We start from the raw sequence: 13,868 nt of genomic DNA, 5'->3' as shown, positions 1-13,868 counted from the left end.
GAGGAATCCCTTTAACCACGAATGCAGACAGCAGAACTGATAAAAAAAAAAATGTTCTTCACGGTTTGGGAGAGGTAGAGACCTTTCAGGAGGGGTGCAGGGATGCCTCTTTAATGAAGCTGTGTGCTTGGTCTCCTCTGAGTCTGTGCAGGTACCACTTTGCACAGGAGTGCTGTCCCCGAAATGTCTGGCACTATTTTTGAGTATCTTTAGACGGTCCTTAAAGCCACGTGGTGTTACGATATATTTCAATAAGAAGAAAAAACAGGTTTTGGAGCAAAGCAAGAAAAAATTGTCAAGCTACACAGAAAAAAAAAAAAAAGGCAATTACTATCCCTCTGTTCATGGCCTCGAAGGCAGAGGCTGAGAACTGCCGGTGCGTTACAGATAACCTTCGTTTCTGTGTGTGAGTCCCTGGGACGGTTGTGGTGTAGAGTGGGATTATTCCAGGTAAGTTATTTCTTTCCTATTTGCGAAATTGCCGTTTTAAGAAGATTGTAGATTTTTATTCTCTATCTGCATTGAACAATAGAAGTTTATGGGCGTGCAGAGCAGTTAGGAAGAGCACTTAATTGAATGCGATAAAAGTCTAATGAATGTTTGTTGCGCTGGAGTGAACGCTAAAGAAAATCCTAGCTGAGTTTTAAACTCTTTTCTTTTCGTAGGGAATGCAGTCGGATTTTTGGCGAAGATGGTCTGACGCTGAAACTCTTTCTTAAAAGGACTGCTCCCTTTTCTATTCTGTGGACTTTGACTAACTACCTGTATTTACTGGCTTTAAAGAAGCTGACAGCCACAGACGTCTCTGCCCTATTCTGTTGTAACAAAGCTTTTGTCTTCTTGCTTTCGTGGATTGTGCTGAAAGACAGGTTCATGGGAGCAAGGGTAATGACATGCCTGATTTTCAACTCTCTCTTTTTTTTTTTCATAATTGTCCTTAAATCCATAAGCTATTGTGCTGCCATATTATGGTGTGTATATACCATGAAACCATTTCTCGTTTAATTTTGTGATGCAAACCTAAGCCTGAAGTTCAGTTAGAGATCTTGAACTGCACAGGTAATACGATGTGGGAATTTCAAGATGCAATTACAGCTAAGTGTAATTTGATTAATTAGAAGAGGAGAATTTCCTGTTACATATAAACCTGTTCTGTCTTGGGTTACAGTGCTGAAGTACAATAAATTAATTTTATTTTAAACTTAGTGATAAATATTTAGGTACTAACCTAAGCATTTTTATTCCTTGTTTTGGTGGATAGCTGTTTTCAATATGTAATTTTTCTTATGCCACCATATTGCTTTTTACATACACATAACGAACACACGTGTGCATGTGCCAGATCGAGTTTAAAAGGAAAAGCAACCGTTTTGCGTGAAGCTGCGTTTTGTACTGAAGTGTTACAGGGCTCACTGGCAGTAGTGTGGACCCTGCAAAAAGGGAAAAAAAAAATGAACTTGAGCAAAATGATGTGTGCTTGGACCTAGGGGAAGGCAAGCATATTTTCTCTAATTTTCATACACAAATCTCCTAATATCCGGTATTTTAAACTGTTGACTTTATACCTTGGCTAAGGAGTAGGTGGGCCTTCTGCCACTTCTGCTGATGCGGATTCCCCTGTTGACATGGCTCGCTCAGGGCCTCATCGTCGTGTTGGGTACAACCCTGATGGAACTTTCAAGAGCCTTGAACTTCGTGAGGCTGGGGCCAGGTGTGATGCCTGTGACCAGGAGGAGCCACCAGCAATTGGGTGTAGGTTCCGTGGAAAGCATGATTGATCAGGGCACTCACCCGAGTGAGTTTGATTTTTAAAACAATGAGGGCAGCAGCTTTTTTTGGTACATGATGTGATAGAAGGGTTGAGAAATGAAAGCAAAAGGCATCCTGTTTCACAGCTCTTGGAGCAGACACCAGCACACTGAGGAGAGCACTGTGCTTGACGTTTGGGAATGGAAGGGGAAATTGTATAAAGTAAAACACACTTGTGTGAGTTCTTCTCTACAGAAATTAACAGGATTGTAACTTTGGAGGCTGTAGTTCCCTCCTCTGCCCCTGGATCTCAGGTTCCAGCTTAAAAATAGGAAATTCTGTACCCTTTGAGCTAATTTTTGTCTCAAAGCAACCTCTTTCTAGAAGAACAGGTATAGCTCTTGTATTTTCCTAGCCTACTCTCTTAAAGAAACCTACATGAAAAATGCTAAAGCTATTTTCAGTTATTAGTTATTTTTTCACTAACTAAAAAAAAACCCTGTTGCTATAAATATTCATTACTATTAATGCTGTAAACACCGTGAGGTTTGCACAAGAAAAGCCTGGCAGAAGTGAACAGCAAATCCTGCACATAAAAGGAACCGTTTTTGCTGCTAACTGGCAGATTCTGGATGTACAGTGTGGAAGGGTAATTAGCAGCATTTTCCAGCAGCCCTCCTGCCAGAATAACACTTAATGATGTTAATAACCATGCAGGAGAGTGTTTGAGAACTAAAATATGACAAAGCAGCACGGACCCAGCCTTTTGTGCTTCGAATGCCTCTACTGCTTTCACCCACCCAGCCTCTTGGAAAGCGAGTGTAATTGGGTTTTGTGGACAGTAAAAGGATGAAAAGAAATAAGGGCTTAATCATATACTCTGAGCTAGTGTTTTTGCAAAAGCACCCAGCAGCACAGCCAGTTTTTCAAAGGACCTCAGCTCCTAGCAGCTCTTTCAGCGCTTGGGCGCGTCTGCAGCGCATCCAAGGTGGGGATGCAGCCGGCGACTGAGGCGACTTCCATCCACCTGGGCTCGAGAACCAGCAGCCATCAAAGCTCAGCGGCTCTGCAGCGGATTTCCAGCGTCACCAGCTCCCTGCTTGCGCAGTGTTGCTGGAGGCAGTCTCCAAACTGTCTCTCAGCAGCAAGAGCCCTCAGCAGTGATGCTGTAGCATGGGAAGGAGCCTGCACGCAGCCCGAGAGAGGAAAACACCAGCTGGAGAAAGAGTACTCATGAGAAAGACATACCCAGCAATGACCATATAGCTGTTCACCTAAGAAAGCAGTGCGGATAGACCTTAGGTACCTCGAGTACCTGCTGCCCGACACGAGGAAACAGCACAATCCTTGTCTGCGCTGTGGTCTTCTGTGCTCAGACATTTCTGAACATCTCACAAATTAATAATATATCCATGTTACGCTGAGACTTCTGGAAGTCCAGACAGCTTGGCTCAGAAGAAGCACAAATATCTTTAAAACTTCGTGTATTTGAAGTTCCCCAACATAAGAAGGACGTGGACCAGTTGGAGAGGGTCCAGAAGAGGCCACGAAGATGATCAGAGGGCTGGAGCACCTCTCCTGTGAGGCCAGGCTGAGAGAGTTGGGGCTGTTCAGCCTGGAGAAGAGAAGATTCTGGAGAGTCCTCAGCAGCCTTCCAGTACCTCAAGGGGGCCTACAGGAAAGACGGGGAGAAACTCTTCAGTAGGGCCTGTTGTGATAGGATGAGAAGTAATGGTTTTAAAATAGAGGGAGGTAGATTCAGACTGGACATAAGGAAAAAAATTTTTACGCTGAGGGTGGTGGAACACTGTCCCAGGTTGCCCAGAGAGGTGGTGGATGCCCCATCCCTGGAAACGTTGAAGGCCAGGTTGGATGAGGCTCTGAGCAACCTGATCTGGTTGGAGGTGTCCCTGGTCCTTGCAGGGGGGTTGGACTGGATGGCCTTTAAAGGTCCCTTCCAACCCAAACCATTCCGTGATTCCATTTGAGTGGTTCTGTTGGCCTGTGTTGCTGAGATTTAGCCACCTGCTTAAATGTTTGTGTGTTTGAACCCTTGGTCGTGTTTCATCTGAGAAGCTGAATTAGTGCTTACTAGGTAGGTACGGAGTGGTTTGGGGATGTTTTCCCCACCCAAAAGGCTGGCTGTACTCTGGAGACAGGTTTCTTTACCTCAGCACCTCCACATGGGAAATAAATGCTCCTGAGTAAAATGTTGGTTGGTCTTACTTTCTTCCAGGGGGAAAAAAAAAAAAAAGAGACTGGATCATTTCATTCCTTATCTGGGAGGCTCCAAAAGAAAGTTACTTCCCTCTTCTGTTAATTAAAAGCCTTGTTTAACGAGCTGTCAGCTACAGCAACCAGCTTTGCTTGACTGTGACCTTACTGCTTCTTGTCAGCTTACAGAAGCTTGCAGGATGAGCGCTCAGGTTTCTAAAGCAAACACGCGACAATCGCTAGGCAGAGGCCAGCTGCGCTAGTTCAGTGGTGTATCATCTGCAGGAAGAGCTTTGGAGATGAAACTTAAGTAATGTTCTCACTGTTTTCCAGTGTCAGGTCTTATTTATCTAACATCTCTTGAGATGGTGCTCCATGTGTGTCCATCATTTCAGTTGTTTCAGGAAAAAAAAAAAAAAAAGCACCTGGCTTTCTAAATATTTGATTAAATTAGGAAACTGGCTCTCTGAGTTTGGTGTAGTCAAACTACTACTACTACTGGGAAGATGTTTTTCCCAATAGGAAGAGTCTTCTGTTGGGGATGATAAATCTACTGCTTCCCACTAATACAAGGAAAGGACTCACTCGCTGGGTCTCAGCAGTGAGTCCACTAAGAGTTAAATCTTGGTCTTTTCCCTTTGAGGAAGGGGATAACTACGCTGGACGTCTGTTTTGCCTTGTGGGAGGCATTGCTTGAAATATTACAGCTGAAAGATTCCAGCTGGCAGCTGAAATGCTGTGTCTGAGTTGATGTGCAAGGCAAGATGTGCAGTGCAGCCTGAGATGAAACCAGCCAGGCAGTGGAGGGACTTCTGGAACCTGGTAGGAGGTGCCGTGCTGGTGTCTGAGAGGCCCTGAGTGTAGCTCTGCGTTGCTTCAAGGCTGGACTTTTATGATATTTATATCCTAGGATAAGCTGTAAGGAGAACAGCAGTGTTACACAATTGTATTGCTAACGAACGACTCGCTAAACCAAAGGTAGGAGGGAGAAGCTCTGTAGGGATCGCTTCCCCTGAACAGGACTGAAACTCATTTTTCGAAGAGAATTTAACTTTGTTTTGCTCACAGGTCCTTGGGTAGGTGTAAGCTCAGGGATCAAAATAAGCATTGCTGCATCTTGGGGATGGTGTGTGAGTTCTGTGCCAGATGTACCCTGGCTTTTCAGCAGGGTGAACAGCAGAGGGTGATGTCTTCCAGCACCCCAGCTCACTTAAGGAGTGAAGGCCAGATTCCCCTTTACGCACTGGAAAATGCAAGGTCCTCAGCAGCTCACCGATGAGAGCCATAAGTCCAGTGAGGACAGTCTTGGATCTATGTCCCTCCTCTGGAAGGATAAAGGAACTCAAGCCCTCCTCCTGGGATGGCCTGACTGCTGAGATGTGTTATTCTGGGAAGGAGTGGAGGGAGGTCATCTAGTGCCTTCTCACTAAAGCCCTTCCAGATCTCATCAAACCATTGGGAGACCATGAGCGCGTATGTGACTCCAGCCCTTCTTGTTGAGGGACCTGGACTTCAAGTGCCATTTCATGGCGAATTTGGAGATATCAGCGGTATCTTCAGGTTAGGTGACAGCTAGGCAGCTTTGAATTGTATCTTGGAGCTTGGATGTTTGAAATAGGAGTAAGGTGGGATATAGCCATGCGCTGTGGTTTGTGACTCTGCCTTCGGCGCTGCGATTGCAATGCGATGTGGGCACCTGTGTGCCTCAGTTGTTGGTATCGTAGGGCTCGCAGTGGGACCGAAGGACTTAAAGCTGCACCCAGGAGAAGAGTTCCCCAGTGAAGATGTTGGCCTAGATACCTATGGGATTTAGGAGCAGTAAGATTTTTACCTGTAGTCTCGGAGATTGGCTCCACCCTGGAAGTTGATTCTTGGTTCCCTATTGTCCACCATGTGTGGACACCTTTACCTGAGTCAGACATGTGTCCCTGGAAACATGGTTTTGCTCTCCTGACTGGCTCTGCTGAAATGGTTTTGTGGGATTTTTGTGCTTGTCACCTCAGTCTGGCTCACATCTGCTTGGAATGAGTATCAGTGGGGTTTCTGGGATTCTTGGTAAAACTGTGGGAGGTCTGAAAGTCAGACTTTCTGCAAAAGGACATATGATTTGATCAAGGTGCCTTTAAAGTCTGTGATGTGACGCTTAGCTTTGTCTAGCAGTAAATATTTCCTAAATGAAGTTTAATGAGGCTTTTCCAGGAAGCAAGTGTCCACCTCACGTTGGTATTGGCTCACGAGTTGTACCAGAGCTGCAGGAGCGAGAAGGTAAAAAGTCCAGCCTGGCTCAGCAGCTGAGTTCGGGAGCCATTCATTGCAGCAGTGTTTGTAGAGGTCGATGCTGTCGAGGTGAACCACATGAGTTTCTTCCTTTCTGTGAATGGGGGGAGCTGTGTGGTTCAGTGGATATCTGGGAATAGAAAACAGGGTCTGAACCTTAAATCTTGCAGCTGATTCTGTAACAGGGGGCTTTGGGTATCTACGTTTGTGCGTCTTTTGCTCTACACCCAGCTCTAGAACACGAACAGGTCTTTTTATAATGATAAAATGTTTCATGTAATACTAATTTTAAAAAAAATCTCAATTAAAACCATTGTCTTTCAGAGGTGGGGCTGTGATTTTCCATGGATGCTAGGTATTCAGTGTTTTTGAAATTCAGACTCCATAGCTGAGGGCAACTAATTAGACAGGAGTAGTTTTGCAAAGAATAAAACATATTGGGATCCCTACTGCTTCCTTAAAGTCCTTGGAGTCGAGACTCAGGATTTCAGATATGGTGTAGTTCACAATTTCTGTTCTTTTTCTTTGAGGCTCCTTAGAAGCTCTGTCTAGGATTTCCAAATGAGGCCAAAAACCTAAGTGCAAAGGTAAAGGCTTCGTAAAGAAATCTGATCACGTCTGTCCAAGAAAGCTTGCAGGGCTGTTAGGAAATTCCATGCACACCTGGAGCAGCCTGGAAGAGCTCCCAGTGGTACACTGGTGTTCCACAACACAGGGGTTGTTCTCCTGGACTCATGTCCAGGAGGGTTGGCCATCGAAATGTTTGCATTTCAAGTCAAATCGGTGGCATTGCTAAATATTTCTCTTATAGAGTAGAGCATAACATCTTGAAATCTCTTGATCTTGGCGTCTTACCTCCAAAGTGGATGTTTAGCTTATAAAACACTTAATGATGGGTGTTCTGTCAGTAGGTCCCAGGAGAATTTGCAATGCTATAGATCTGTATCACTATCAGTGCATAAACATTCATTATGTTTTACATCTTTCCCAACCGTATGTAATTTTCCTTACTGAAGGGAAAGCAAGAAGGCTTCAAGTCAGAGAAAGTAGCTAGTGACGCTCATTAAAACCCCACGCAGCGATAATCTCTTCCCGCGTAGTGAAATGGTGCTGAGCTTTACATTGCTGTGCTTTCTCTGTGCAGATAGTTGCAGCAATAATGGCAATCACAGGGATCGTAATGATGGCGTATGCAGATGGTTTCCAGGGCGATTCAATTATCGGGGTAGCGTATGCTGTTGGATCAGCCTCGACATCTGCATTGTATAAGGTAGGTCATCACTGTTTATTGGTATTCTTCTAGTCTTTGACATTGGATGTTAAAAATGCATGAGTACAAAGCGAATCGCTATAAAATAAATATTTTATTTTATTCATCCCTCCTGCATCATTCATATTATGACCAGGCAATGTCACCATATCAGGAAATCTACTTTGAGGATAATTAGTTGTTAGCTGCTAAATATTCAGGATGACTTTGCTTTATGAGCCTTTAATGAAATCTTCATCGCTGTGCTGCAAGGAGTTCAGGATCATGTTTTAATCATTTCCTGCCACTGCAGTTTATCGACACTTATTCCGAAGGGGCTTGCCACGGGATACAGGGAGGAGAGCCTGAACGCGGGGAGTGCTGCTTCCCCTGAGCAGGGACGGACGGCTCGTCCTGGCTCTGCACTGCAGCTCTCTTGCGTATTCTACGCTCGTGCTGGGCCTGGAGCCCCTGTGCGTGCCTGGCGCGGGCAATGCGCTGCAAAAGTAGTGGCTGCTCTTGAAGGTGAGGGATGAAGAGGGCAGGGATGTGTCTGAGTTAGAAACAGGTTGGGCTAAAATTCAGGAAAATGCAGAAATCAGAACAAAGTTCCCCTTGCAGAAGTTCTGTAAGAAGGGCCAGGCTGTGGCACTCCGTCCCGTGCCCCACTCTCTGCAGGGAAGTGAAGGACTCTGTGCAGAAGGACTTTGCTTCTCACTACAGGTATGACATCTAAAACCCTCTTCTCTCCTCTCCTTTGCAGGTGTTGTTCAAAATGTTTCTTGGAAGTGCAAACTTCGGGGAAGCAGCTCATTTTGTTTCTACCCTGGGCTTCTTCAATTTAATTTTCATCTCAGTTACCCCCATCATACTGTATTTTACAAAAGTGGAGTACTGGTCCCCCTTCTCTGCTGTGCCGTGGGGTTACCTGTGTGGAGTAGCCGGCCTCTGGTTAGGTACGTGATAACAAAATTTACTCATTTTTTTAGTTCTTCTCCCTCCCCCCCTCCCGCCCCAATACAAAATTAGCATCGGGGCAAACAATCCCCCCCCTCCTGCCCCCTTGAGCAGCAGAGCTCTCGCAGAGATTAAATCTGATCCCAGTGCAAACAGGTTCTCATTGAGAAATGCTTCATGTTTTTTCATAAGAAGCCTTAATGCTAATATTAGTAGCAAAGAATAAACGTGAAGCAGTCATAGTAATTGTCCACTTTCCATCTTTGCCTTCCTGCCGTAGTTTCGCTGGTATTTCCCTGGCTCTGGCACAACGTGGTCACTATAAATCCAATTTCAAAGGGCAGCGTGCACCCGGTCGCTCCTGGCATGCTCTGCGGGGTGCGTGTGCAGTGACGTGGGGACCCGCAGCGCCGGGGCACCTTTCTGTGGGTGCCGCGGGGCTCTGGGCAGAGCTCGCACAGCCTCTGTGTTCTCCTGCAAAGGCTGGTGCTGTTTCATTGCCTGCGGTCTTCACCTCCCCTCCGCTCTTCCACGAAGCTCCCTCTCTCAGAACCTCAACTGCTATCCTCTAGGTGTCAACCTGAATTGCAGCTGCTCTGTGAGCACCTACGGGACAAAAATTAGGGATAATTTACCACCTAGAGAGCTACCACGTGGGAAGAACCCTGTGGAGCAGACAAACCTGCTCCTTTCGCGTAGAGGGCTCCTCACCAGGAGAAGACTGCGTGGTGGGTGATCAGGGAGGACTTGAGGTCGCAGCGCCAGCCTCTGGCTGTGAGAGCTGGCAGAGCCTGATGCCTCCCTTGCAGCAGCACCCAAGAGAATAACATGAAATGGAAGTTTTTGCGATTCGCTTTCTTTCTCTCAAGGAAATGGGAGCTGGCTGGGAATGTGGTCATGTAAAAAAAAAAAAAAACAAAAGAAACCCACCCAGAACACGTAAATTAAAACCTGCAGTGAACTTCATCGACTAATTGCGTTTAGTGTCCTTTAGAGTATGAGTTCCTTGCTGCTGTCACCTCTGGTGTGTGGTCCATCTAGAGGGATGTGGGGCCTTTCTGCAGTGAAATGTCCTGCTAAGACAAGAACAACAGAGCCTCAGCCGCGAGGGGAAGCTGGGGTCACCATCCTTCTGGTAGGGGAGAAATTATGTCTTCATGGCAGCAAAACTGTGGTGCTGGTACCTGATTAAAGCTTGGCCAAAGCTGTGAAATGGGAGTGTGATAACCTTGGTATTGCAGTTTGTGAGTGGATCTACAGTCCTCCCTCTCTTCCCCTGTGCAGCACTTCTCCTCATTTCGTATTCATATATGAAAAAAATAAAAATCAATCGTTTTGTGACAACGACATCATTGTGGTGTGCATACTCAGCATATATGAGATTTGTAGGGTCAAGGTGGAGGAGAAAAGTCTCACTCTAGTGAGCAACGTATAATTTTCTCTGTTTCTTTCCCCAGCTTTCAACATTCTGGTTAATGTTGGCGTTGTGCTCACATACCCCATTCTGATCTCCATCGGCACAGTGCTCAGCGTCCCTGGAAATGCAGGTACGAGTGCTGTGGCTGTTGGTGCAAAGATAAACATGCAGATGTGCAGGCAGCAGAAGCAGTTTGTTGTCTAGTCAAAAAATCCATTGCCACTTATTTCAAAAGCGATTCAGGCTCCTTTGGCTTCCACAGATGCTCCTGGTGATGGTGGGTGTTTCAGTTGGTGAAAGCCTTTTTTTTTTTTTTTTTGTCTTGCCTCCTCTTTCTGGGAGTGATGGGCTGTCCCCATACCACGCAGAGGAGAGGGCAGGCTGATCCCCAGCCAGCAGCACAAAACTGGTTGCTGCTGAGACGTGCAGGGTCAGCGTGCTGCTGCGGCGGCTCAGCGCTATGCCATGCAGCAGCATGGCAGGGTGTTTACGAGGAAGTTTACTCTGGAGTCCTGTCTCCTTAAACAGCCTCATCTCTGCTCTTCCCATCTCCTCCTCCGCCCCATTAACCTCCCCACTCCATCTGAGTATGTTTTCAGAGAAACATCTGTTTTTAGGGGGGAGCAGGTCAGAGCTGCAAAACAGTCGGTATGTGCAAGAGGCTGCTGAAGGTCTCAGATGTGCTGTTGTTGCTGGTTGTGGAGTTGGGAGGCTGGTCCTGGAGACATCGACTCCAGCTTCCTGACCTGCATGCTGCTCTCTCTCCGTCACTGATCCATGCAGCCTGAGGAAACGTGCTGATGCAACCTGCCGTAGATAAAGAGTTACCATAGAAAGTACGTTCCTTCTCAGAGCAGAAATGGAAACCTTGAGCCTAGACTGGTCCTTCTTCAGAGCCTGCATGAAGGTAGTGGGGAGGTGCGGCACTTCCAGTATCACACTCCCAGATCAAAGCTGTTCTCTGAGCTCAAGGAGCTGGTAGAGTATTGAGGGATGAGGCCAGCGTCACAGCCAGAGCGCAACACGCGGGTTACGGAGATGTGCCTCTCGTGCTGTAGGTCATCCCGCTGCAGTTTTGACAGCGTTGTTGTTTCTTCTTCACAGCTGTGGATCTGTTGAAGCACAAAATGATCTTCAGCGTGGTGAGGTTGGGAGCCACCATCATCATTTGCATTGGGTTTCTGCTGATGCTGCTCCCTGAGGAATGGGATGAAATAACCCTGAGGTTCATCAACAGCTTGAAGGAGAAGAAAAGCGAGGATCATGCCGACGACATCACAGAGTCCAGCGTACACACGAGAAGCAGAAGTAGAGCGAACGGGACAGTGTCTATACCACTAGCTTAGGGGCTGGTGGACTTCAACTGCACGCAGGTGTATATTCTGTGAATATAGCTTAAATTTCCTCACTCCTTGTATGCTTAAAAATGACATTTACTCTGAACTGGAGATGAACTGTAAGATAAGAGAAATACATCTATAATAAATGTTTACATTTATACACTTATCAAGGAACGGGTGTAAATAACTACAATAAAATGTTTTGTAATAAAAAACATTTAAGCTTGTGTCGTATTGAACTGGTGGGTTTCAAATATGGATCAAGTCTGCATCGTTCATCTCAAGTTGGTAAAAGTAGAGCCATTCTCAAGGATACAAATCTTGGTTATTTCCAGCTAGATCTCAAAATAGAACACATCAGCTTTCCTTCAAAATAAAGTGACCTTTCGGTAAGGTTGTGGGTTTGGAAAGCCATTTCAAACCTCTCTCAGCATTTTTGAGAATTCATTTCTGAAGGACGCCAATGTTCACATTGATGTTAGGAACCATTACCAGAAGAAATATTTTGTGACATGCAAAACATCAATTTTTCATTAAGTCACACTGTTGTGAAATATGTAACGAAAGCTACTTCGCACAAAACCTGGACATGCTACGGTGCTGCTAGCCCAGAGATTTCGTGCTGCTAGCCCAGAGATTTGGTGCTGCAAGCTCATCTCCTCTCTGCTGCATATTGTGCCTGCGGCCAGTGGAAACCCGTGGCTCAGTCCCGATGTCCTCACCCACGCAACACCCAGGAGACATCAGCAGGTACAAGGGTAGGGGCAGGCACCTTGCCTCCCAGGCTGGTTGGAAGAGAGAAAGCTCTTTCTGAATGTAGGAGAACAGTGTGTTTATGTGAGCTGTTGCCAATTGAAACCAGTTCAAACCAATTTTGTTTCCATCTTTACCAAGGAAGCAATTGGCCTCTACTTGCTCAAAGCCCTGAAGGACAGGACTCAACTATCTTGCAGTGCTGTTAAAGAAAAAAACCAGAGCAGAAACTGTAAATTAAACCCTGTGCGGTGTCAGCGACAAGCCTACAGCCCTTATGTGCCGCCTGCGCTGGGTTTTTTCCTCCTTGTTAACCAGCAGTGGTCAGGATTTAAGTTCGGGCAAGGGGCTGTAGGAGGAGTTTGGGGTTAACTTGGGGTGCCGTGCACGGGCACAGCCAGCATTTCAGCTGTGGTGTCACACTATGGCTTTGCTGGGCTTCACACCAACCTTCTCCCCTCCTGCTGGCCCACAAAACGCCGACCAGTCTGAGGCCAGCGCCAGCTAGTGCTCACAAACTCCCCCGAAATGCATGAACTGTCCCCAGATATGCTGCTCCCTCTACTCCAAGCCCTGACTTCCCTCAAACGTGGGATTTCTACCAGGCCTAGTCACCCAACCTGAGTAATTGAGCTGATGATGATCATACCCTTGACTCTAGGACTGTTTCTACACTGGCTTCACGCCTTACCCCAGCCTTTGCTAAAGAAGCTACACCCCCCCCCCGCAACTCATGACACCCATGGTCTCTCCAGCCTGTGACCATGTGGCTGCAAATTAAATGTAAAACTACCCAGTAGTTTTGCCCCCCTGCCTCCAGCACTGGCCCTGCATCCCTCCCGGAGCCATGCTGAGCTGTGCCCCTTTCCAACACCAACTTCCATCAGTAGGGCTGGATTTTGGTGCCTTTAGTAAAAGCAAAATAGCTTTATTTATTTCCCTCTTTTTTTTTTTTCCTCTCCTAGAAAAAATGCACTCCCAGCTGACCAACAAGCTTCTCATGAGAGACTGAACACCCCGGATCGCCAGTGCCCCTGGGAAATGTCAGTGCCTTATTTTCTAAAGCTTTTCCTTTGGGCCAAACAAATGCTTTTCTTAACCTCCACCATGAAAAATAATTCAAAAGCCAAAACAAACCCACCCCATGCCTTCCCTGAGCCTGTCACTGTGTAATTTAGGATGGCTGTTACAGCATTCCTAGGATCAACCATGTGAGATATTACTTTTTTTTTTGTTGTTCATTTTTTTCTTCTTTTCAAGAAGAACAGAAACAACTGGAGTTGTCTCGTAGATTGCTGAGGTCTACCGGCCTGCCCAATATTTCTGAGTTTGATTAGCAGCTAGCAGGGCTTTTTGATGGTACTTCTAACAGAAAGAAAAATAAAATTATTAGGGAAAGGAAGTGTTTGTTAGTAATAATACCAGATATATGCTAGCAACAAGTGCATGTGTTGTTAAAATAACAGCAAGAGCAGACCCAGCACAAAGCAGTGATTTTGGGGGTTAATTGCAAGCTCACCCCTCCACGAGCATGTCCTGGCTGGCGCGTCCTAATGAATCCCCCCCTTCTGCACTGGCACACGAGGGACGGTTTGGAGAAGTGCCCTGGGGCATCGCCGGTCCCAGGGCAGAGGTGGAAGGTGGCAGGCAGCTGGCGTGTCCCAGTGGCCATTAGGGCTTAATAGTACTGCAAAAAAAGCAATTCATGTAGATATTAACAAAAGTAACTTTTTATTTGACTCTTTTCTATTTGCTGATTCTTCTTTTTTTTTTAATTTTTGGGGTTTTACACCAAGAGTGATAGTGAGATACTGTCTCATAGAACGGTTTGGGTTGGAAGGGACCTTAAAGATCATCCAGTTCCAACTCCCCTGCCCTGGGCAGAGACATCTTCCAGTACACCAGATTGCTC

General features: G+C 46.2%; 1 protein-coding gene across 3 annotated transcripts in view; it reads left to right on the top strand.

The window, feature by feature from the left end:
• Positions 1 to 11,420, top strand: part of SLC35F4 (solute carrier family 35 member F4) — a 127,599-nt gene extending 116,179 nt beyond the window's left edge. For 2 of the 3 annotated variants that reach the window (XM_086748309.1, XM_086748308.1), the window contains exons 4-8: positions 666 to 885; positions 7,385 to 7,510; positions 8,253 to 8,445; positions 9,904 to 9,993; positions 10,968 to 11,420. In XM_086748309.1, coding sequence (XP_086604435.1) covers positions 666 to 885; positions 7,385 to 7,510; positions 8,253 to 8,445; positions 9,904 to 9,993; positions 10,968 to 11,209 — 871 coding nt within the window. In that variant the 3' untranslated portion in view covers positions 11,210 to 11,420. The remainder of the gene's footprint in view (positions 1 to 665; positions 886 to 7,384; positions 7,511 to 8,252; positions 8,446 to 9,903; positions 9,994 to 10,967) is intronic. The other variant, XM_086748311.1, reaches the window with a different exon arrangement.
• The last annotated feature ends 2,448 nt before the right edge of the window (positions 11,421 to 13,868 follow it).

The sequence above is a fragment of the Chlamydotis macqueenii genome, chromosome 5, assembly GCF_036417535.1.
Source record: "Chlamydotis macqueenii isolate bChlMac1 chromosome 5, bChlMac1.mat, whole genome shotgun sequence".
Taxonomy (NCBI): Eukaryota; Metazoa; Chordata; class Aves; order Otidiformes; family Otididae; genus Chlamydotis; species Chlamydotis macqueenii.
The sequence above is the reverse complement of the archived record's forward strand: the minus strand, read 5'-3'. Positions and strand labels throughout refer to the sequence as shown.